The sequence below is a fragment of the Clarias gariepinus genome, chromosome 3 (genome assembly GCF_024256425.1).
Source record: "Clarias gariepinus isolate MV-2021 ecotype Netherlands chromosome 3, CGAR_prim_01v2, whole genome shotgun sequence".
Lineage (NCBI taxonomy): Eukaryota > Metazoa > Chordata > Actinopteri > Siluriformes > Clariidae > Clarias > Clarias gariepinus.
This window is the reverse complement of record NC_071102.1, coordinates 7,410,987-7,436,638: the sequence shown is the minus strand read 5'-3', so window position 1 is coordinate 7,436,638 and position 25,652 is coordinate 7,410,987. Positions and strand designations below refer to the sequence as shown.

The 25,652-nt window shown below is 38.7% G+C and overlaps 1 protein-coding gene across 2 annotated transcripts; it reads right to left on the bottom strand.

The window, feature by feature from the left end:
* Nucleotides 1-260: 260 nt before the first annotated feature.
* On the bottom strand, nucleotides 261-25,086 carry slc39a13 (solute carrier family 39 member 13). Of its 2 annotated transcripts, none has more exons than XM_053493339.1 (10): nucleotides 24,998-25,086; nucleotides 22,868-23,255; nucleotides 12,402-12,509; nucleotides 11,561-11,691; nucleotides 4,695-4,826; nucleotides 4,228-4,317; nucleotides 3,100-3,150; nucleotides 2,597-2,729; nucleotides 1,964-2,063; nucleotides 261-1,675 (listed from the first exon to the last, which is right to left on the bottom strand). In XM_053493339.1, exons 1-10 carry the CDS (start codon nucleotides 25,031-25,033, stop codon nucleotides 1,600-1,602), a joined length of 1,245 nt encoding a protein of 414 aa, XP_053349314.1. In that variant the 5' UTR covers nucleotides 25,034-25,086; the 3' UTR covers nucleotides 261-1,599. The 2 variants fall into 2 exon arrangements, with proteins under 2 accessions (XP_053349314.1, XP_053349315.1); XM_053493340.1 differs by having other exon boundaries at nucleotides 4,695-4,823.
* Nucleotides 25,087-25,652: the final 566 nt, after the last annotated feature.

Sequence of the window (25,652 nt, the reverse complement as noted above, 5' to 3'; positions counted from 1 at the left end):
GGTAGAGGGACATGACTGAAAATAATAGCCCCCCAGAAAGGAAAAAAAAAATTATCATGGAGGCCTGAACTATTCCTCAAGGCTACTTTAAATAAATAAATAAATAAAATTTAAAGCAAAATATGAAGAAATAAGGGATAGCTTAAGAATTTCGCACAGTGATGGACCAATCGATAGATTCTCTACCACCTGAATGCAAATTTATTTAAGTATACCCATGTAAAAAACAAACAAACAAAAAAATAAATAAAACACACACCTACAACAAAATAGTTTATTAGTCATTCAGAAAGGCAAATGTGAAAAATAAGTACACACAAACTGCAGACATTTCGTGGAAAAAGTATATTAACAAATAAAACTACAGACATTTCAACTCTTTTATTTTAGTAACAGTGTTGGGAGTGTTAAAACTTCAGAAATAAAACTCTGTTCCTTCTCACACCTTTGTATATATAATAAATATCTTTGAAAAATATATACATTTATGTAACCATGATTTGACTTAAAGTCTGACATTACTTTCAGTACAATCTGTTTTACAGAGTGCATTGTTTTTCCTGTTTTTCATTCTAGGGAAAATTTCAAGCTTAAAAAGGCCCTGTGTCCTAAGAAACATATGTGGCTAATCTAATAATTAATAAAAATGTATATATGAGAAAGAATAAACTAGTAATGGACATGACTAACACTAAGGCTGTAAAACAAAAAGCCGTTGTTAAATGGAATTTGCACTGTTGCATCTGTATTTATCCAGAGTTAAACACAAGTGGTAAAGTGGAACGTATAAAATTAAATGAAACATGACATTGTAAAAAAAAAAAAAAAAAAAAAAAAGTGAAGCAGCATGCTTAAATAAACACAATTTAAAATCGTATATTAATACTTGGCAATGAAAAGGTATTGCACCCGTTATGACCGTCTGTGGGGAGTTCTTCATGATATTCCGCCTGTGGTGTCTACGCAAGTGTGTGGGTTGCTTAGCCATAAATCCTACCATGAATACCCAAAGGCTGCTCATTAAACTCATGCATGATTTTGTGAGAATTGATAGGATGGCAGACAAATCAGGATAGAAATTCTGCCAAATACTACAGCAACCAGGCTAACACTTTTGGTGCTAAATAGTATACACTTATCCATGATAAAAATGCATTATATCATGGAGGTACTGTTAACAAAGACTCAAATTTATAGTAAAACCATGCAATGGTCAGCTAAACAAATTACAGGACTGTATACAGTGTCCCAAAAGTTATTAACATGTTCACTGTATATCATTCTTTTCAAATCCCAATCTCACTGTACAAGCCAATCATTGCGATTTATTCTTTTTGTACCATCCTTCCCCACGATATGCACTGGTGTTTGTCAGCTACAATTGTGATTCAAAATGCCTGTGTATAGGTCCAAGACAAAAGAATTACCCACAAATATACAACACTTACAAACCTAATAGTCTGAACATCCCGTTGATTCAGTCTTAAACCTTTTTTAAAGCTTAAATAGTAGAGAGAATTGTCCATCAGTCCTCCGACCTGGTAGTTTGTCAGTTTTCCATTCAGAAAGTCTCTAAGGGAAAGACATGACGTCCTCTGCCTATTCCGCTATAACAGAAAGCAGTGCCATAACCCCGACACCACAAAAGATCAACAGGATCTGAAGTAAAGAATGCCTGAGAAGATCAGAGCAAAATGTGAGTAATATAGGATACATCTGGCCTCATATCATTTACATGATAGCTTGTTTTTAAACATCTTGTAAACAATAACATGAAATAAAATACATTTAATATTCCTATTTATGCCCATCAAAACTGTAAACTTGGCATGAGTGTATGTTGAAGATATTTGTAAAAAGAAATTTAACTGTACATTTCTTTAATATGTGCTCATAAGTGTGCAATTGAAATCTCCTTAATAAACTTGATCTCTCACATTCATGGACCAAATGGATTAAATACCTGAAATTGGTCTCCTGCAGAAGATCAGGCACCACATTGACCAACGCAATGTAAAGAAATCCTCCAGAGCTGAAGGGCAGGATCCAGGCTGTGGCATTTTCTTCAGGAGAGAGGAGCAAAAAATAATATACAAGCAGGGTTTTTTTTATTTTTTTACTTTCTTGCAAATGGGAGCAATTACTTAGATATTAAAGGCCATGTGTATTAATTTGAAATCGTAGCCTCAGTATGCATTTGCTACTTCGATTTAGTCATCAGTGACCATGTTATTCTTAACAGGGTTCCAATAAATGAATAACAAACACATTATATATACACTTCCCAGACAAAAAAAGAAGGGTTAAATTATTGGCCTAGATAAGTTACCAAAAACAATTAAAAAGATTTGAAATTACTGGAATTGAGTTAAGAACGGGCACATTGTGTGGCAATAAAATGAAGTTAGCTAATGACCTGAATGGACTGAATGCCCATTAATCCATAAATAGACTTTTTTATGTCACTCACTGCAGCTTGTGTGGCCTATTCTAAGCTTAAAGGAAAGCCATATCACAACACCCTGCCCTATTTAATTAATCAATGCTGTATATAGAGTGTTAGCTTGGGTGTGGTTTGCATCATATGGTGTCTCACCTGCACCTTGCTGTGATTGAGCAGAAAGAGCAAAACACGCCCCCAGAACTCCACCCAGTGCTGTGGATAACTGCATTCGTGCCGCACTCCAGCGATCAAACCCAGCACGCAGCAAAATAGCAAAATCTCCCACCTTCACACAACACACATATTTACTGTGAGGTTATTCTTATTGTTATCTTACTAAGGTTCTTAGTAATAAAGCATATAATGCCTTTACTGCAATCTCTATAAGAGGCATAACCACAATGTTTACCTAAAAGCTAGTCCTCATATGCCCAAATAAGACAACCCTGAGACAAATTTTTCAAACACTGTCCATCAAATGCCTAACCGTTCAATTAATATTGACTTATTATAATGAAGTGTACTGCCACAAAAAAAGGACAGCATGGTGCTGCTATGACCTTGAGTACTGGGCTCTGCATTTCAATTGTATATTCAACATAAAAAGACAGAAAGAGAGAGAAGGGGGAGAGAGAGAGAGAGAGAGAGAGACGCACCTCATGGGGGATCTCGTGCAAAAGGATTGCAAAAGTTGTCAGAAAGCCAACCTGTCAGAAAAAAAAAAAAAAAAAAAAAAAAAATAACTTGTCAGCTCTGATACACTTGAAAATACAGAAATGAAGAGAGAAACTGACACATTTTGTCCACTGGTTAGTCTATAGGAAACACATTAACAATTAAAAAAATAATTAAAACAGACATTGCATGACACAGGCATCTTGAGAATTACTAGTGCCCTTAACCTGCAAAAAGTTTTTGTTTTATTTTTAAGTTTATACAGACAGGAAGACTGCATATTATGTATCCCATATTGGATTTGTATTGCACATACATTTTCATTTAGAGCGCTCTCCTCTCTCTAGTACACAAATTAAGAGTATGCGTGGGGCTCTGAGAGGAAATAAACTGGATGCCACATTCTCAAACTCCCACAGTAAACAAGCTGTGAGCCTTATGGTTCTCCACCTGGACCTTTCCTACATGTAGCCATCCTATTAATACTACACAACCACCATGAACAGCACAGCACCCACTTACCATATTCTCCTATTCTCTAATGTACACATACACAAGTAGAAAATTAACAAATGTAGACAGCTATTTGGGTGCAAGGGAGAATGAAACTCTTGGCAGGATTAGAGCTTAGTGCCAGGAAACTGACGGTGTTGTCATGCGTTTTAGAGAATACAGCTTGAACAGTATGACTTCATGTTCTTTGGGAGAGATGGGATCTGACCTTTGTACTTCCAAACTGTGATGGCGAGCCAGGACAGACATAGGGCATGTGGAAGTGGCCAAGTTAAACTGGGAAACAAGGAAACTGCTAGTTCAGCATGTTCAGACATGACAGATTAAACCTAATTCAACTGCGATTTAATTCTCAATTGCATACATTTTAAAAACTTTTTCTATTAAAATCATATTATATTAGAATAATTATTTAGTGCTGGAGCATCATTCAAATGGCTCAACACTTTAGCATAAATTAACATTAGTGGAATTTTGAGGTAAACTAAAACATGGTTTATTAATTACAGTGGACGTAATGTGTTCAAGCAGCTCACAGTAGGTATTAATGAGTCCAAATGAGTGTCACTGTGACACTAATCTCTCAGCTCTCCTACCTTCCTGCTGACTAGGAAGCTCCCTGCTACTGCCAAGCCGTGGGTGAAGTTGTCAATGCAGTTGGCCAGAAGGTTCAGATAGCCACTTGTCTGGACAAAAATTAATGAAATAAAACAAGTTCATTGGCGAAGCTATGACAACACAAGTTTAAAAAAAAAAAAACAAGAAAGAAAAAAAAAAAAAAAGAGACACATTTATGGACTTCCAATGGATAAATAAATAAAAAAATAATAATAATTGCCTAATTAGTGAAACAATTAGAGTAAAACATATTTCTGAATAAAAAAAATTCTGGACAGATCTGTAGTTTATATGAGATTGGTGGCATTTTATCCACCAAAAGAATATTGCTTTTTGTCCTCCAGGAATTTCATGTGAAAATCCTGAAATCCCCTTAAAATGCACCCTAGAATAAAGCTTTGGCACTTTACTTTATGTCTCTTCATGACCACAAGCTCCAACTAACCTTTATCTTCCCTTGTCCAGCCTGTGAGACCGTGTCAGTTGTAGGCTTGGAGCTGGCATTGTTATTGGCACAGACACCGTTTATTTCCGAAGATATAAAATGGTCACTCCGGTGCTCTGCTGAACAAGATGACTACAAAGAAGGAGAAGAAAAAGAGAAACACACATGAGAATCTGCAATTCATTGTATGAATACCTAAATGTTATTTGATCCAGTGTCACACTAAGGTGCAGTCCTCAAATATGCATGCTGGCCGTCTCGTTGCACCAACGCACCTACTAAATCTGGAATATAACTGGCCTGTCGGGCTAACGCCAGTTTGTCTGAATAACCAAACAATGGGTGAATCTTGTCCCCATAAATTAAAATGCAGAGCACCGGAACTGTTAAACAACAAGAGATAAAGATCACATTAGGGGTCATGGCATTAATCCAGAACATCCCAAAAGCTCTCCAACAACTGGAAAGAAAAAATGAGAAAACACAATGACAGAACTGTGGAAATTTAAAACCATGAGAACCAAAAGATTATTCCACCACATTTCAAACTTGAAGCCAAAAAAAAGTTGGCTTCAAAAAAGTGTTTCAATCTGCTTGTGAAATCATACACTACTGAAATGTAGAAGGAGCATAGGAAGGGTGGAATAAAAAAAAATAATAATAAAAAACAAAATCTCACTGGTACTTATTTTAGGAATCTTAGCATGGGCCCAATGGCATATTCTGTCTCAAAAGTTCAAATAAACTTCTGTTTTTCACATTAGTAATTTGGAGAAGCTCCCTCTGATAGTTAAAGTCATAACTAGTTCTCTTTTTATCTGCAAAAGACAGATAATTTATTTGGCCCTGAACACTGAGTCTGCAACCAAGCAACTGAGATTCGCCTGTAAACACTGACGTGTTTAGTCTGAAAAAATATCTGAGGCCAGTGGATTTTTTGACTCAGTGGAACAGCTAAATTAGACGTTTCCCCTCTCTGGTGAGATTTTGCTCCCCCTCTTGCTTGTGTGTGCTGAGCTGCTCTGCTGACTTCAGACAGCTTTTTCGTCTGCTGGTACAGGACCGGTGGCTGCAGTGCTTCCTGTTGAACTCTATTTATAACTAGCTTTACACCCTTGGTTGTCAATCCAACTCACTGGTCTTGCCTGAGTACAGTGCTACAGGACCATCAAACTTCAAACAAGAAATGCACTTTTCTTCCTGCATTTGATAAAACTCGAAATCCTCATCATTCTGACCTGACAGCCAATGCAAAAGCAAAATGAAAAGTCGAACTAGTTTAAAATATACATCTTTGTAAAATAAATAAAAAAGGAGAAAATAATTGTGCAAAGAAAAACAAACATTAGTGAGTATAGGAGCATGAGACTTTGGTCTTGGATATTTAGCAAGGAAATAAACAGCACAGTCTAACACTGATGAATCAGAAGAATCAGATTGCACTGGGAAAAAAGAAAGAGGAAAAAAAAAAAAACACCCCACATCTTTGAGCATCTTCCTTTACTTTAAGGAGCTTTAAAGCTGCGTAGGTATTGACCCGAGTCTGATGCAATTCCCTAAAAGTAAACCTACCATAAAAGGAACACTCAGTAGCCTCTAAACAGCATGAAAGTATGAAAGTATGTTTAGATTAGGGACTAGTACATGCGCGCACACACACACACACACACACACACAAGCATAAAGCAAATACTGCAAGAGCAAAAGCTTCAAGAGAAATCATTGATGAGTTAATTATCCAAGTAAACCTTTCCCATAGGCTGCCATGGGATTTAAGAAACCGTTACAAAATACATTCCTTGATACTTCAAAGATGATTTTACAACAGTTACACTTGAATGGTAATTATTATTTTAACAGAATAACATCTGCAGTTTGCTTCAGTTTCTATGGTATGTCTTGTTATTTTAGCCTAAAACTAGAGCCGGAAATAACAGTTACTGTTTAAATAGCTTGTTTAGACGTATTTACATGAAGTGAGTTAATACAAAGCTGTCAAAGCATTTTTAACCTGAATATCCAACTTAAGTGGACTGAACCAGCCAGTGGTAATTTGGCATCGAAAGCCTTCATGTGTCTGAAAACAAGACATCACTGATGCAGAGGACATTCAGAGATCATCATGTTTGTGGCCCCAGAACCATGAATAGAAATAGTACTGTCAAGCAACGACTATTCTTCCTATCCTTTTAGGTTTTGGATTAATGTGAAAAAGTTAGTAGCACCTCCTTTAGTATGATGTTTTGTGCAAAATCTGATTGTAGCAAGTCTTAGTATTAGGCAAATACCATGAAATTTTTTTTTTTTTTTTTACAAAAATTAAGCGAAAAAGAAGGGGGCAAAAGAAAAAAGAAAAAAAAAAGTGGGCAATGGCAAGCTGATCCACCTTTAGCATGAATAACCCGAAGTAATCGTTTCCTGTATGACTATCAGTCTTTAACATCATTGTGGAAGAATTCTGGCCCATTCTTCTTTACAACATTGCTTTATTTCATTAAGGTTTTAGGAACTTGATTATGGTCCCCCAAAAGCATTTTAATTGGGTTGAGTTCTGGATTTTGACTAGTCCATTCCAAAAGATTTACAGAGTGCTTTGGATTATTGTCCTGTTTCATGACCCAATTTCAACCACGGTTTTGCTGTCGAACAGATGGCCTCACATTTGCCTTTAGAAAACACAGTGGTATACTAGGGGAGTACATGGTCGACACATTGACTGCAAGGTGTCCAGGTCCTGCGGCTGCAAAACAAACCCAAATAATCATACCTCCACTGCCGCGTTTAACAGTGGGTATGAGTTGTATCTGCTGAAATGCTGTGTTTGGTTTTCACAATAGGTATTAATGGCACCTAAACAACTCCACTTTGGTCTCATCTGTCCATAGCACACAGTTTCAGAAGTCATGCAATTTCTTCATATGCAGTTTGGTGAACCTCAGTTGAGCTGCCGTGTTCTTTTTAGAAAGAAGAGGCTTTCATCTGGCAATTCTTACTTCTTCAGTCTTCTTCTAATGGTCCTGTCATGGGTTTTAACATTTAACATGCTCAGTGAGGCCTGTAGAGTCTGAGATGTAACTTTTTCTTTCTATTTTTTTTTTTAAATCTCTCTGAGCACTGCATGGCCTGACCTTGGGGTGAATGTGCTGGGACGTCCACTTCTGGAAAAATTGGCAACTGCCTTTAATGCTTTCCACTCGTGAATAATCATTCTCACTGTAGAATGTTGAACTCCAAATTATCTGGAAATGTTTTTATAACTCTTTTAAGATTGATGCATGGCAACACTTGCTTCTGTAAAACCACTGCTTATGTTTATTTTTTCTCTCGACATTAACACACACCTAAATGCTCCAGTTCAGCAAACTGCCAAAACATTTTTATTTCCCTAATACTAAGCTAAGACCTGCTACGGTCAGATGATTTTCATTATGTATTACACAAAAGCACATTAAATTAAAAAAGGGGGTCCTAACATTTACACAGGTTTATAATGGAGTTAACAATATTACAAGTAACATGTAAACAGGCATATGCCAACACTTTCTATGTTGAAAGTATAATTGTGTAAATGTATGTGTGTATGAGGAAAGGGAAAATAGTTAACAAGATAGTTTAAAATTTATGTTTTGGCTTGACTAGCTAGAATTCCTGACCGCATGTGAAGAAGTTATTGTAATACATCTGGTAAAGTTAGACAGACATGGCAAGAAAAATAGAGGCTTACACTGCAAAGGATTCAAAGAGCATTTGACAAAATTTCAAGAGTTCAACATTCTGTTACACTCGCCAACGTTAACAGTCCGCGAACGCAATACAAATCTGCAGCTTTTAATGTAAAAATCCCACATTTCCCACAAATTTAACAAATCTCTGCAAATAATAAATATTAAATATTATAATAAATAATAAATATGTTTGCAGCATTACTTTTGCAGGAAATATATTGTTTGTGGGATTATTGCATTAAAAGCTGCAGATGTGTATGATGGCGGGTGTTACAGGTTGGAGGCAGTTACATAAGTACAAGTGCTGAGAATGAGTTTTTATAAAGTATATTATTCTGTATATTATATAGAATGGCAGATGCAAACTTTGAAACTAATTTATATATATATATATATATATATATTTTTTTTTTTTTTTTAATTATTTTTTTTCCAATGGGTGAATTATTTTAAACCTTTCAATACATGGAATTCCTCTTCAGCGCGAGACACCCATTGAAGTAAACATACCACACACTGATTTAACATATGCTCCTACAAAGGCAGTCCTGTACACACACAGTGGAAAGCAGTTTAGTGGATAGTGAGCTCTGGTCTGTACTCATATGGTGCCACCGTGAGGCTCAGAAATATGCTGCAGAACTCAAACTTTACATGATGGTGCAAGTATAAACATACAGTACCAGTCAAAAGTTTGGACACACCTTCCATTTTTATGGTCTTTCCTGATTTTTTAAATTTCATTCTAGTACATTGGAAAAAAACAATTGTTGGTGCTCTCTGTGTTCCTCTAAGCACTTGTGTCAAACCATTACATTTTCCTCTGTTCTTGTGTTTAGCAGCTAGTATAAAGACAGCTAGTTTAGCGATACTATCACTCACTCATCATCTATACCGCTTTATGCTGTATTCCGGTTCACAAAGGGCTTGGAGCGTATCCTAGGAGGTTTTGGGCACAAGGCAGGGTACATCCTGGACAGAGTGCCTATCCATCGCAGGGCACACACACATACAGACAGTCACACACCATAAAAGGAACACTCAGTAGCCTCTAAACAGCATGAAAGTATGAAAGGATGTTTAGATTAGGGACTAGTACATGCGCACACACACACACACAAGCATAAAGCAAATACTGCAAGAGCAAAAGCTTCAAGAGCAATCATTGATGAGTTAATTATCCAAGTAAACCTGCCTTCTTTCTCAGGTTTCCCATAGGCTGCCATGGGATTTAAGAAACCGTTACAAAATACATTCCTTGATACTTCAAAGATGATTTTACAACAGTTACACTTGAAAGGTAATTATTTTAACAGAATAACATCTGCAGTTTGCTTTAGTTTCCATGGTATGTCTTGTTATTTTAGCCTAAAACTAGAGCCGGAAATAACAGTTACTGTTTAAATAGCTTGTTTAGACGTATTTACATGAAGTGAGTTAATCCAAAGCTGTCAAAGCATTTTCAACCTGAATATCCAACTGTAGTGGACTGAACCAGCCAGTGATAATTTGGCATCAAATTATCATCATGTGTCTGAAAACAAGACATCACTGATGCAGGGGAATCTGTCAATGCCAATTAGCCTAACCGGCATATCTTTGGACTGTGGGAGGAAACCGGAGTACCTGGAGGAAACCCACCAAGCACGGGGAGAACATGCAAACTCCATGCACACAGAGACGGGAGTCGAGCCTGGCCGGGAATCGAATCCAGAACCTGGAGGTGTTGTATTATGTATTATATTATATTTACTACTGTCTAAATAGGCATGTACAGTTCTAATTGGAATACAACTTATTATAATAAATACTACAACTTATAATGAATACTATAACTGTATTAGTTAATTAAACCTGAGGCCTTGACTAAACTAACACATGCAATGAGTTGATGACAGTAGTTGGCTAAGTGTTCAAAAAGCACTGGGGCTATTTATTAGTTATTTTATTTATTATTGTTAACATTCCATTTATGTTCATTAGCTTTTAAGTTATTCACTTTAAGGAATAAAGCAACATTTTCATTAGAAAGAGTTAGAAGTCCCATGTAGACAATGATTTTTTTTTTTTAATTCATTTTTTTTTTTTAAGACTTGAGAGCAATAAATGTTTTGGTTGGGGGTAAGAAAGAAAGAAAAAAATACTGTGAGAGAATCGTGATCTTTCTCAGGTCTGGAAAGAGCTGATTGGCCGAGCTCTCTCAGAGGGGAGGGATGAGAGGTACTCGTGCTCCCACATTAATAATACTGCTCTACAAACCATTCAGGGGCGTCTGTGAGCTCGCATAAGCGGAGGGAGCGGATGGTGCTGTCCTCCGAGTGTGTTACTCCTCCCCCAACGGTGTGTGAGTGAGCAGTTCGAAAAGATGGTCGGTGACATCACGTGGGTCGGAGGAATCACGTGATATTCTGCGTCTCTCCCGACAAATTTGAATGGTGGTAGAAGCTTTACGTGGGAGCCCCCTAGTGACTGGGAGGAATTGGACGCCACAAAATTAGGGAGAAAAATCAGGGTAAAAAATTTCAAAAAAAAAAAAAAAAGAATTGTGATCTCAAATCTCATGTCGAAGCATTGGTCATTTATAGTAGGCCCCGTTAAAAACTGTGTAATTAAAAAAATAAAACTGAACATGCTGTTGTAGGAAATTATTAAATGGCTGGATGGAGCTCAACTCGAATCAGAGTTGATTATTTTCTTTACACCACAGTGATTTGCCATGAATGATATGTTACATATGTATTAAAAAAAGGCAGATTATACTTTATCAGTTTATAAGTTAAAGGATCTGCACCTAGGATTTATGATAATATTGTATCGGTTGGTCCCTGGTGATTCCCATCCCTATTTTAACAGTCATTATCCTTCATTAGTCTTTCTTTTTACTCTCTTCTTTTAGTAAGAGTTAAAAAAAAATGCAGTTTGTCATCCAACCAAGAAACCAGGAAATCCAAAATCCTTTGTCCTAACTACTCACCCATGGTGGAAAAACATACCAAGAATGTACACCAAAAATCTTTTCCATTACTTTTAAACATTTCATTGCAGAAAAGCCTCAAAATAAGTAAAACAAATAAATAACACCTTCTGATGATCTAATGTGATCGAATAACTGTTTAGTATTATTACATGTATAAAACTTACATTGTTGACATGATTCACGGCACTGCTGTCTGAACCATCCTCGTCTGGAAACATCTTCTCCAGGATCAGGAAGGACATCAGTCCTATAAGCACCCACAATCCTTGGGTGTGGTAGTGTTTCTCACGCAGGTCTAACAAAAATAAATAAATAAACACAGTGTTCTAGTACAGGTTAGCGGAGATGGAGAGATACGAGCTAAATAATGATGTACTTCCAATACCAATTATAAAATGCACAAATATAGAAAACATATGGTTAATATGTTAAGGAGACCCCAAAGAATAAATAAATTTTTTTTAAATCTGTAAAAACTTTGCTGTGTAGCACTGTGTGGGTTCGCATCATCTTTTTCAGTTATTCTAATGCACATCGTCCACCTTAGATTTTGCAGCTTATTAGAAGAATGATAATGGACAATTCCTAATTAATTGTTTGGACTTAATTGTTATATAATACTGTTAATTATCTTTTATATATTATACCTGTCTCTAATATTTTGCCACTGACGCACCAAATGTTCCTGAAAATAAATATATTAATACAGCTAATAAATATATTACTGTACTGTCTGGAAAGTATGTCAGATCAAACACCAGTCCAACCGGTGAATCATTCTCATGTGGTGTTAATAATGGTCCTTTATAAATAAACCTTACACAGTAGGGGACAACAATAGATATCCCGGTGAATGAAAGATGAAAGAACAGGTGAATGAATAGATGAATTTTAAAACCAAGTGTGGGTAGAGGGGAAAAAAACATGCAAAGGAACACAACCCAATAGCTTAAATCAAAGTGACCAGGGTCATAAATAATAGAAAAAAAGAGAGCATTTATTTACTATTTCTGGATGAGTGAGCCCAGGCTTCAGGCAGAAGATGAAGGAAGACATCACCAAGGAGACCTCCAATTGCAAAACTTAACAGCTTCTTTAGGTTCTGACAACCAGCTGCAGAAAGAATATGAGTCATAAACCTTTGGCTTAAAAGTCACACACGCACAGACCTAAAAACATTAATAGCTTGAGCTGAAGGAAGGATCACCACAAACATGTTACTGAGCACCTTAGAATTTGATCCTTGTAGGATCACTCTGACTGTTGCTTAGATTAAGATATTTGTTCTCTTTAGCTGCTGATGATTACATTTTATTGTGCAATTTATTGTGAGCGCTGAAATGCGCACAACCAAAACAAGTTGATGGACGTTTTGGCAAGTTGATGTACACGCCCGGCCAAAAAAATAAAATAAAATAATAATAAATAAATAGTCACCACCTGGATTTAACTAAGCAAATAGTTAGGAGCCTTCTACTATATAATTAATGCAGTGATTAATATGTTTCAAGTTATTTAATCCTAAATACTGCAGTAAGTAAGTTACTTACTGCATTATTTCTCATAGCTTCTCATTTCTTTAAACATGTCAGAAGAAGTGTTAAATTATTGGCCTGCATCAAGCAAAGTAGAAAATTATGATTGCTGAAACTACCAAAATTAAGTAGGAACTGAAAGGAACTGAACAATCAACCTTGATGAAGAAAAGTGAAATCAGAAAATCCTAAATAAACAACAGTAAAACTCGCTGCTATGTACAATAGTGAAAATATGAGAATTTTAACACGCACAATTCGGAGGGCAGTCATGGGATTGGGACTAAACAGCTGTGTAGCTTTACGAAAACCACTTATCAGTGATCCTAATCAGCAGAAAGGCTTTAATTTGGTAGAAAGCATAAGGAATGATGCCACACTGACGTCATGTGGTTTCAGAGTGATGGGTGCATCAGGGTAAGAAGAGAGGCAAATGAAGTGATGCACCCACCATGCCTATTGCCTACTGTACAAGCCTGTGGAGATAGTGTTATGATCTGCACTTTGCTTCAGTTGCTCAGGTCTGGGTATGTACCAAAAACAAAAATGAGGTCTGCTAACTACCTGAATATACTCAATGACCAGGTTTTGTCCATCAATTGTTCCCCCCTGATGGAACAGACGTGGTTCAGGGAGAATGGGACATCATTTTCACACATGGATTGGCCACCACAGAGTGCAGACCTTAACCCAATTGAGAATCTTAGATATGTGCTAGATAACACTTTACACAGCAGAGCAACTCCTTTAACATCAACAGAAAAAGACCTTGAGGAGAAATAAATGCTGCAACACTGCATACGCTTATCAAAGTGATGCTATGGCAAATTCTTGACATAATTAAAACGTGGTCCAACGCAATATTAGACCCTTTTCTTTTGCTCTGGCAGTGTGGTATAACATTGCTATTAATCATACACAGCCTTACTTTAAATCTGGAGATAAACTTTCTGTCACTGGCCATAATTTAGAAGAAAGTTTAAAAAAAGTTTATTTCTTTGTGCAACAGGTTTATAAAGCTAAATCTGTTACTTAAAGCATTTGTCATCTTTCATCCCCTGAAGCACAGGGCACACCCAATGTACCATAATTAATAGGTGCTTTAACCAAACTGCTACAGACTATGCTCTGCATGAACCGGTCAAACACAGACATTCCCTTCACTCACACCATTTCCTCCCTGGAACCAGATTTGGAAAGTGTATTTATAAACCTTTAAGCTAAAGCAACCATATCTTTTTTTTAAAAAGCAACAATGCAATAAGTGCACTGTGGGAGTGATTCTGTTGTAAATTCTTGAGGATTTCTTTACGAAAGCCTATCACATCTGGATATTCGAACAAGTTTTGACAGGTGTGTGGAAAGAATTGCTGAAGGGCTCTCCTCGAAATATTTTCCAAACGAGTTCATGTATTTCCAAGGATTGTCATCCATGGCTGCGTCTGGCCACATCACATGAGAACTCTGGATTGACACTCAACTATTCCGAACTCACAGAATTACATACACATCTACAACAAGACATCTGTCTGCACAAGCTAAAAAAATGGCTCAGGCATTGATTACGGCAAACACTGGTAGTATAGTAACTACTATAATAACTACTAACTATTTCAGACTTAATTTCGCTCAATTTGGTTGTTACGTCCCGTAGTATTTTCGGGCATTTCGCACGTATTTTAGTGCCTATGTCTTTCAGGTCTTGGGATTGGACATCTTACCTGCCAATCATGGTTTCCAGCGCGACCGCGATTCCCGTGGGAACCAATGAGGCTGCCCCAGCCGAGTATAAGAACCCGGAAGTGACGCAGCCAGCGGCGCGGCTTTTTGATTCATTCATATAGAGATTGTTGTTATGGTGACGCTATACTTCCGGTATTATTGAACGTTGTCGTAGTAATTTCTGAATGGTGTGTGTACGTTATGCTAAGCTTTCTACGTGTGTTGTTTTGTCCTGACTACGCCCAGTACGAGTTCTTGGACGTTTCTCCATTCGCGGTGTCGAGTCCAGGTTAGTATGCCCTAGGGCGTACATAAACAGCACGTAGAGTTAGACTTTGTTTAGACACACTAGATAGGAGTGAGAGCTGATTGTTGTACTTATGTTTTGGCTAGTTAGTGTAGTTAGCGGGCATCCCACGCCCTGTTTTTGTTTTCACTTTGTTTATTAGTTTAGATTGACTGCCGCGCATAAGTTAGAAGGTGTTTTGTTTTATTTATTTCTTTGATTTAAGCTCTGCTCGTGGCTCCCACCGTTGAATGCATATTTGATATTCTGTATATATTTTCTGTAAATATTATTTCTTTCTCTACTTGTACTTTTGGTTTCCACTGTGTGTTTTGGTGCTTTAAAATTACTAAAGTTTGCTAAAACTCAGCGCTACTCTCGAGTTGGTCTCATTCTTGTTCATGAGTGACTTCTCAAATAGTAATCAGTGACGGTCTACAAGATATTATCCTTTCTTTCTTTTTTATTTATTTTTCTTATGTCGGCTTCCAATCTCCCTTAGACAAGAGCAAAATAACAACCAAATAGGAAGCCGTAACATAATTGGGGGCTCATCCGGGAAAAATTTAATTCTTTACTTTGTACTAACATTGAGGAGGCATTCTTTGAAATTGAACTTGAAACTAAGTGGCTTGGGTGTTTTTGTAACTTGTGAGTTGGTGCTTAGACAACTCTTAGGTGAATAACGTACCTTGAGAAGCATTACCGCAAATTATAATAATAAGCTTGACCATGGCATTTAACCTGCAAAGTTTTATTGACAATCCCTCATGGGACGTAATTGAGAAATGCAGGAAAGACGACTTGCTTATAATAGCTACCCACTATCAGATTCCTGTTTCAAAGCAATCTTTAAAGAAGCAAATTAGGGCCGAAGTGATAGATCGGCTATGCGAATTGGGAGTTTTAACACTAGCTGATGCAGAGAGAGAAACTGATCCTCATGGCGAGAGGCAGGATGTGCTTGAGGCAGGTAAAGAGGAGGTAGAGACGGCCGAATCGGACACTAATGTGGGCGTCGGACCTGTTTTGCCACCCTTTGAGCCCTTTTCACCAGGTACTCCTAGTTCAAGGGAGGAGTTGCATACAAAGGTGAGACTGGCACGGCTCCGTCTGGAGGCAGAGGAGCGAGCACAAGCCCGCCAAGCAGAGTTGGATCTGCGTCTCGAAGTCCGCAAGCTCGAAATTCAGGCTGATAAGGAAGTGAGGCTGCGTAAATTGGATATTGAAGCAGCTATGAGCGCTGCAATTCCTCCTGCGCAGCCAACCTTCTCATCGGTGAGTGATAATTCGACTCATTCTGGCTCCACCACATTTGATGTGGGAAAACATATTGCTTTGGTACCCAATTTTAGAGAATCAGAAGTGGACAGCTATTTTAACGCTTTTGAACGAATAGCGACTTCTTTGGGTTGGCCTAAAGATGTGTGGTCATTGCTACTGCAATGCAAATTAGTCGGCAAGGCTTTAGAAGTCTACTCTACTTTGTCGTTGGAAGATGGCTTAAAATATGATGTGGTTAAGTCGGCCATACTCAGGGCATATGAGTTAGTTCCAGAGGCCTACAGGCAACGGTTTCGGAATCGTAAGAAAAATGCCACTCAAACCTTTGTAGAATTTGCACGGGAGAAGTCAATTCTTTTTGACAAATGGTGCACCGCTAGTAAGGTCGACGACTTCACTTCACTTAGGGAGCTAATGCTACTCGAGGACTTCAAGCAATGGCTTCCGGAGAGGATGGTAAGGTATCTAAATGAGCAAAAAGTGACAACGTTGTCGCAAGCCGCAGTCTTGGCAGACGAGTTCGTGCTTACACACAAAAATGTTTTTCAGACAGTTGGAGTTGAAATGAGTTCAGTCCCCAGGGCTGTAGTGAACGTTCAGCCACCCAAACAAAATGGTGATCAGCCTAAAGAGATTCGAGAATGTTTTTATTGCCATAAGAAAGGACACGTGATAGCTAACTGTCTAACCCTGAAGCGTAAACAGCAGTCTCAAAGAAAGGAGGTAGCATTGGTTAACTCTGCTAGCTCATGTTTGTTATCTGAAAAGGAATTGCCAGACCCCACTTATTTGCCTTTCTTATTTAAAGGGTTTGTTTCATTGACTGGTAAGAAAGATGACCAGGTAGAAGTCCAGATATTGCGCGATACAGGAGCCGCACAGTCCTTTATACGTACTGACGTTCTCCCCTTTTCAAGCCAATCGTCAGTCGGATCCTGCAGGCTAGTACAGAGCTTCAGTATGGAAGTTACGAAAGTACCTATACATCGCATTCACCTTCAGTCTGATGTGGTAACTGATTTTGTAGAGGTAGGGGTATGCCCTGCACTACCAGTAAAAGGTGTATCTTTCATCTTAGGTAATGACCTGGCCGGTGGGAAAGTGATACCTTCACTAGAGGTAGTAGACGATTTACCGACCCAACCTAAGACAGATGATTTGTTTCAAAGATACCCAAGTGCATTTCCCGCATGCGCAGTTACACGAGCACAAGCAAAAAAAGATAATGACATATCTTTATCTGACTCCTTCTTAGGTACAGACGCTGAGTCTGGAGAACTGTCAGGAACCGAGTTCGGTGCCAGCGACCAGACGAGGGAAGTGGTAATGGGCGACATTTTGCCCTTGGCAGTCACTCGGGAAAAACTTATCGAAGCGCAAAACGATGATCCTTCGTTGGCAAAATGCTTCAAATCCGTGGAAAACGGCAAACTAGATAATGTTTCATTCTTCATTAAAGATGGGTTACTTATGCGAAAATGGCATAAAAGTACTTCGGTAGAGGATGAGTAGAACGTAGTTTACCAGGTGGTAGTTCCCACGGTCTTTCGTCAGCAAGTTTTGTCATTAGGGCACGACCACGTGCTATCAGGACATCTAGGAATAACCAAGACCTACAATCGCATCCTTCAACATTTTTTTTGGCACGGCCTTAAGCGAGATGTAATACAGTATTGTAAGACTTGTCACATTTGTCAGTACGTGGGTAAACCTAATCAGGTGATCCCACCCGCTCCGTTGATCCCGATACCCGTTCTGGGCGAACCCTTTGAGCATGTGATAGTAGACTGTGTAGGGCCTTTGCCAAAGTCTAAATCTGGTAATCAATTTTTGCTTACAATTATGTGCACCGCTACCAGATACCCAGAGGCTATCCCACTTCGCAAAGTTACAGCTAAAGCAGTAAACAAAACTTTGATAAAGTTTTTTACCACGTTCGGTTTACCTAGGGTCGTACAAACAGATCGAGGTACCAATTTTCTGTCAAGGTTGCGTTCACAAGTCTTCGACACATTAAACATTACCCACCGTACATCTAGTGCTTATCACCCTGAAAGTCAGGGAATGTTGGAAAGATTCCACCAGACATTAAAAGCAATGTTGAGGAAGTATTGTATCGAGACGGGCAACGAATGGGATGAAGGCGTTCCTCTGCTCCTATTTTCAATTCGAGAAACAGTGCAAGAATCCCTAAGGTTTAGTCCATCAGAATTGGTTTTTGGGCATGCCGTGAGGGGACCGCTAAAAGCTTTAAAAGAGAGGATGTTGGGTATTGAGACGAGTGAGAGAGCCAACGTGTTGGACTACGTAAGCAAATTTCGTGAAAGGCTACAGAAATCTTGTACTTCGGCTCGTGAGTCTTTGTCCAAAGTTCAAGGGAAAATGAAAGCGCGCTATGATAAAGGTGCTGTGACCAGAGCTTTTGCAGTTGGTGACCAGGTATTGGTCCTACTTCCTATCCCAGGGTCTGCGTTGTCTGCACGATTTTCTGGGCCGTACGAAATTTTAGAGAAGAAAAGTGAGACTGATTACGTGATCAAGACTCCTGATAGAAAGCGACAAAAACGAATTTGTCATATAAACATGTTAAAGGCTTATCATGCTAGAGATGCCATAGAGCCTCTTACTACTGACAAGGGAAAGGATGTAGTTTTCCCAGTAAGTATTGCTTGTGATCAGGGCTTAACAGTGGAAAAAGAGGACGGTGATTTGGATAGTTTCTTGAAGGTTGATGGAGCCTCGTCGTCGGCCAGGTTACCAAACTCCGAAACCCTGGCAAACTTGGCAAGTCTTTTACACCACCTTAACGCTGATCAAAGGCAAGACATAGTTGATCTTCTTAGCAAGTTTCCTTCTATCTTAGGCGATGTTCCCACAATAACAAACGTACTACAGCATGATATCATAATTAACAACCCTCAGCCCATTAAACAGCATCCATATAGACTTAATGCAGCTAAAAGAGGTTTAATGAAGCAGGAAACTCAGTACTTGTTGGAAAAGGGGTTAGCAAAGCCGAGCATTAGTCCTTGGAGCTCCCCATGTTTGTTGGTAGAAAAATCCGATGGCACTAAGCGTTTTTGCACTGACTATAGACGCGTGAATGCCGTGACGATACCCGATTGCTTCCCAATGCCAAGAATGGAAGATTGTGTTGACAGTGTAGGGTCTGCTAAGTTCGTCAGTAAGTTGGACCTTCTTAAAGGATACTGGCAAGTTCCGTTGACCGCCAGGGCATCCGAAATTTCGGCTTTTGTAACTCCGGACTGTTTCTTACAGTATAATGTTATGCCTTTTGGGTTGCGAAACGCTGCTGCGACATTTCAAAGACTAGTTAACTTGGTGCTTGCTGATGTCCCTAATTGCAATGCTTATCTTGACGATCTGGTTGTTTATTCTCAGACTTGGCCTGAACACTTATCGTTGTTGGAGACTGTACTTAAGCGGCTAGAGAAAGCATCCTTGACTTTAAATCTTGCAAAATGCGAAATTGGCAAAGCGACAGTGACCTATTTAGGTAAACAAGTAGGACAAGGCGAAGTGCGACCCTTAACAGCAAAAATTTCAGCAATTAATGAGTTCCCTAGGCCAAAAACCAGACGAGAATTACGCCGATTTTTGGGTATGGCTGGTTACTACCGGTGCTTTTGTCGGAACTTTTCTTCTGTTGCGGTTCCGCTAACTTCGCTACTTAGTCCGTTAGAACCTTTTGCGTGGTCACCCGAATGTCAGATTGCTTTTGATAATATTAAAGCTCTGTTGTGCAGCGAGCCGGTGTTGTCCGCCCCAGATTTTACAGTTGGATTTAAGCTAGAGGTTGATGCAAGTGAGGTAGGAGCTGGTGCTGTTCTTTTACAGGAAGATAAGGATGGAATCAACCACCCTGTTTGTTACTTCTCAAAGAAGTTCAGTAAATGTCAGCGCAATTATTCAACGATAGAGAAGGAGGCTCTGGCTTTGCTGCTAGCGCTACAGCACTTCGAGGTCTATGTCGGTTCTTCTACCCATACTGTTGTGGTTTACACAGATCATAACCCGCTAACTCTTATTTCTCGTATGCGGAATCAGAACCAGAGGTTGATGAGATGGTCTCTCATCATCCAAAACTACAATCTCAACATTAGGTATAAAAGAGGTACCGATAACGTAGTGGCAGATGCGCTGTCCCGAGTTTAAACACGAGAATGTGGTGGTATTTCTTTTGCAAACATGTATGTTTGTTCTTGAGGGTGTGGGTGTTACGTCCCGTAGTATTTTCGGGCATTTCGCACGTATTTTAGTGCCTATGTCTTTCAGGTCTTGGGATTGGACATCTTACCTGCCAATCATGGTTTCCAGCGCGACCGCGATTCCCGTGGGAACCAATGAGGCTGCCCCAGCCGAGTATAAGAACCCGGAAGTGACGCAGCCAGCGGCGCGGCTTTTTGATTCATTCATATAGAGATTGTTGTTATGGCATTTACATTATGGTGACGCTATACTTCCGGTATTATTGAACGTTGTCGTAGTAATTTCTGAATGGTGTGTGTACGTTACGCTAAGCTTTCTACGTGTGTTGTTTTGTCCTGACTACGCCCAGTACGAGTTCTTGGACGTTTCTCCATTCGCGGTGTCGAGTCCAGGTTAGTATGCCCTAGGGCGTACATAAACAGCACGTAGAGTTAGACTTTGTTTAGACACACTAGATAGGAGTGAGAGCTAATTGTTGTACTTATGTTTTGGCTAGTTAGTGTAGTTAGCGGGCATCCCACGCCCTGTTTTTGTTTTCACTTTGTTTATTAGTTTAGATTGACTGCCGCGCATAAGTTAGAAGGTGTTTTGTTTTATTTATTTCTTTGATTTAAGCTCTGCTCGTGGCTCCCACCGTTGAATGCATATTTGATATTCTGTATATATTTTCTGTAAATATTATTTCTTTCTCTACTTGTACTTTTGGTTTCCACTGTGTGTTTTGGTGCTTTAAAATTACTAAAGTTTGCTAAAACTCAGCGCTACTCTCGAGTTGGTCTCATTCTTGTTCATGAGTGACTTCTCAAATAGTAATCAGTGACGGTCTACAAGATATTATCCTTTCTTTCTTTTTTATTTATTTTTCTTATGTCGGCTTCCAATCTCCCTTAGACAAGAGCAAAATAACAACCAAATAGGAAGCCGTAACATTGGTTAAGAACTATCCAATGCATTACCTATGTGAACTTAACAGTCAACCATCGCGGGAAGAAACGTAAGCAGAAAAAAGGAAAAAAAAAATTAATAAATGAATGTGATCCAAGATCACTTACGCGCCTGGTGAAGCTGCATTGTCAAAAGAATTACAGCAGAAATCAGACCTTAGATTTAATAGTGAAAGTGAGAGCATTTCCACAAGCTCAATGCAACAAGAAATATCGGGTTTGGGACTAAGACAACCACTAGTTAGTGGGACTAATCAGAAAAAAAATATTTTGCTACAGAGCATAAAGACTGGGGCTTTGGAGCAATAAAAAAAAAAAAGTAATGCGCTCTAATGAGTGCAGACTGACCCTATTCAAGAGTGATGAGTGCATCAGGGTAAGTAGAAAATCAGGTAAAGGCTTTACCCATCATGTCTCTGGAGGTAGTGTTATGATCTGGGTTGCTTCAATTGCTCAGGTCTCAGCAACATTATGTGGCAATAAAATGAAGTCAGCTGACGACCTGATTGTACAGAATGACCACGATGTCACAATTATTTATTTATTTATTTTTAAGTGGTGCCCTGAACATCAGTATCGGACATGAATTTCTGAGAAGGAGCCAGTACTTCATAGTCTCAGAGAAGGCTCAGTAATACATCCTTTTTTTTTTGTTTTTTTCATTTAATTACTATTTATTTTAATTACGTTGCTTATGCAATTAATTTTTATTACAAGAAGTTTTCGCTGGCCCATTTAATACTGGAAAATGCTTACCGAGTAAGAAACTAATGGAGTGTTAAAGGGCAATTAAAATATTTTTTCACAAAACAATCCGTCTTTGACTAATTTTATTTGAGTAAGTGTGATTAAGGGCAGTTGAGTTTAGTTTTTAGAACTGAGATTTCCTTGTTACCCCTGGCACAAAAATTAACAAATAAAAAAAAATATTTCTGGGAACAGACAAATTATTTTTTTTAAACATCGGTATCGACTGAGAATTTCATAAAAGGTCAGTCAGTAAAATTTTTTCCTCCCTAATTGAACAATTAGTGGTTTGGGCAAAATGTGTTTTTTTTTTGTTTTGTTTTTAAACAGACGGCCACTAAAATTTGTCCAATAATCAAAGCACAAGGAAGTCAAGCAAATAATAAATAGTAAAGGGTGTGGATTTTTTGGCCAGGCAGTGCATTTTTCCTATTTTTAAATTTACCTATGCTTAACCTATGCTTTCACAGTGGAACACAGACCCAGTACATAGTTCATAACCATAATGACGAGAAACTGTTCTTGTAAATATTAAATGTCTAATACTGGACTCTTCGATGGTTTTATGCATTAGGGTGTTGTCTTATCTTCTCCTTAAAGCAAGCAACTTTACCCCAGTCTTTCACTGGTACACACAACTTTCACAATTATTTTACTCCCAAGCTGGAGATGTGACAGAAGTATCGCTAGGGCAGAGAAAAATAATACATTGTGTTTTCTTACCCTCAGTTTTCAGTGCTGCTCCTGCCTCAATAGGGATCACCAGAAGCGGGAAGATTCCACTGAGCCCCACAGCAATAGAGCCCAAAATGGAGCAGAACCAAACATCTACACCCTCTCTGGACAGCAGCTTCCTGAGGCTGTGGAAGCCCAGCATCTCCTCAGCACACCAGGTACCAGGGCCCGCGGCGGCTGCCGTCACATGAGCCAGCGCTGTTTGAGCCACTTTCTTTCCACCGGAGGAGGATGTAGAGGTGACAGCCAGCAATCCAGCACCAAGCAAAAGAGCAGCAAGAGCCCAAACAGGCCTCCCGGGTCCGACACTCATGAGGCCAGACTTCTGTAAAGTGCTTCTGATCAACATGCAGGGTGCTGCAATGCAGAAAGGAATCTTCAAACAGAAATGTGCATGAGAGAAAGAAAACCGTTAGATTGGCAGAATGCTTTAGTTTTTAGTTCAAATGTTAAAGCAATATTGTCTTTATGTTTTTAGTTCTTACCACATAAGAATCTGAAAATATTTTACTGTCAAATTTGCAATTTGAAACCGTCAAAAACTGTTGAATTTGCAATTTTGGAATGGCAATTAGCCTGCATATCTTTTATACTGTAGCAGGAAAACAAAGACCCTGGATGTGCAGAGCAAGTGCTAACCATTAAGTCCACTGGCATCATTTATGTGATAAATGTGTTATATTGAAAGATGGGAAACAATTTCTTGCAGGAGCACAGGAAGAAAAAAAAAGGTTTCTATTGCATCTGTAATGTTTTGCATTAATTAGAAACAAAAGCAATTCAATTTTATTTGTATAGCGCTTTTAACAATTGTCATTGTCGCAAAGCACTTTACATAATCAAATAAGTTTGAATAGAATGTGAATGTGTATGAATCAAAAGGTTCAGATAGTCCCTGATGAGCAAGCCGAGGGCGACGGTGGCAAGGAAAAACTTCCTGAGATGGCAATAGGAAGAAACCTTGAGAGGAACCGGACTCAACAGGGAACCCATTCTTATGTGGGTGAAATAGAGAGCGGGAATTGATCTGCATTCATACTGTGTTAGGTGGCAGGCAGTTGATGTTAATTGATGTTAATTGATGTTAATATGGAGTCCAGGTAGTTACTGGAAGCTCAAGTAGACCTAGAGACTCTGTCAACATCATTTAAGGCCAGAACCGTCGTCATGGTAGAGTGAAACTGTCCCCAGACACCAGACGCATCCGAAAAAGACACACGGGGCATCCATGTGATGAGATCTTCAACCTGAAGCAGGGCACCAGGATGAGTCAGACGGTCCAGAGGACAGAGGAAGTCTGGATCATTGGCAGCTCAGGAACGACATAAGTAGCTATTACATTTAAAAATAAAAAAAATAAAAAACTGCCAGACACACACACACAAAAAAAGGGAGAAACCTTTTTCCTCAGACATTTTAATGTTACCGTAATTGAAAGCCTTAAATTAGATCAAATACAGGCAGAAAAGCACCATTACACGAAACAGTGGGAGGCTGTAAGCAGTGTGCGCATGCGCACTCGCTCTCAAAGTATAGAAGTTTAGGTTGATCGAACTCCGGCCTCCATGGCCTTAATGTTTTAAGATGCAATACATAAGTAACATTACACACAACATAATCAGGCAAAGTATTTCTATAACATTCTAGTTTGTTCAACACTCTACTCTCTATATATACACACACATGTAGAAAACAGGCGTAGCGTTAAAGCGGTCCGCTGCAGTGCAGGGATGAAACTGTGAACATTTCTAACTTTTTGAGCTAACTTTAAATGCAAAATAAAATAGATAAAATAAAAAACTGTATAATGTATTTTAGTGGCAAAGTGATGATATGGTTGGGTTTCTTTTCAGCGCTTCAGATGCTTGAAATGCTTTAAGACATTATTTAAACAGTGCTGTTCCTGCAAACGACATAAAATCACCACTTTTACGGTATAAATGCAACATTTTTGTTTATGCTAGCATTTACAATTTTAGCCATGTCGGTCTAAACAAACTGTTTAAGAATCCAAACTCTCTTCCCTTAGCGTTGTCTAGAGAAAAGATGCCTTTTTAGAAATGGTGTGCAAATATATACAACTATATTTTTTCTTAATAAAGTTTTTCCTTCTCATACCCTGCTGAAATGTTTGCTCCGGCTTGTCCCTGCCATCCAGCGCGGTTGAGTCGCAGCGAGCAGACAGGAGAGACAGCACTATAACTGTCTTGTTGATTATCCTACCCCAAGCCACGTCTCACAGACCGGAAGTCACGTTCCACAAAGCGGAAAATCTCTGTAAGACTACAAGATGGGCGGCGCGTGGAATGATGGAGAAGGAAGCCCAAGATGGTGGTGGTGGTGGTGTAGGGAAAAGGGATGTTTAATACCGTGACATGACATGACGTCATTTCGCTGAAGCTGTTTCAGTTAAGGACGGGCATGTTGGGCTACTTATTTCAATTCCAAACAGTTTTCTGCCAAAACACAGTATTGGTGCTGATTTTATTGTATTTTCGTGTTATACATATAATACAGAAAATAAATGTGTGTACCAAAGAAACTTCTTCTGCACTTTATGCAACATGGAAGTGACTAGTCTTGCTTCCACAAAAAAATTGAAGTTGCTGACTTCAGCCGTTTTGAAGAGATGATTTTATATTCAGCGTTTTTTTTAGCGTTATACTGTCTTACTTCAAACAATAATACTTTAAAATACAAACTGTTCATATTTCTTTATGAATATGGACACTAAAATTGGTGTAAGCTTCTTAAAGCATATGACCTGTAAAAA

Bases quoted from the DNA above. Each gene is read 5' to 3' on its own strand.
- slc39a13 (XM_053493339.1), bottom strand. From the start codon at position 25,033: ATGGCAGGGACAAGCCGGAGCAAACATTTCAGCAGG. The intron at 12,510-22,867 runs GTAAGAAAACAC...TTCTTTCTGCAG, and splicing joins AGCAGCACTGAAAACTGAGG to CTGGTTGTCAGAACCTAAAG. The intron at 11,692-12,401 runs GTAAATAAATGC...TATTTTTGTTAG, and splicing joins GGCTCACTCATCCAGAAATA to ACCTGCGTGAGAAACACTAC.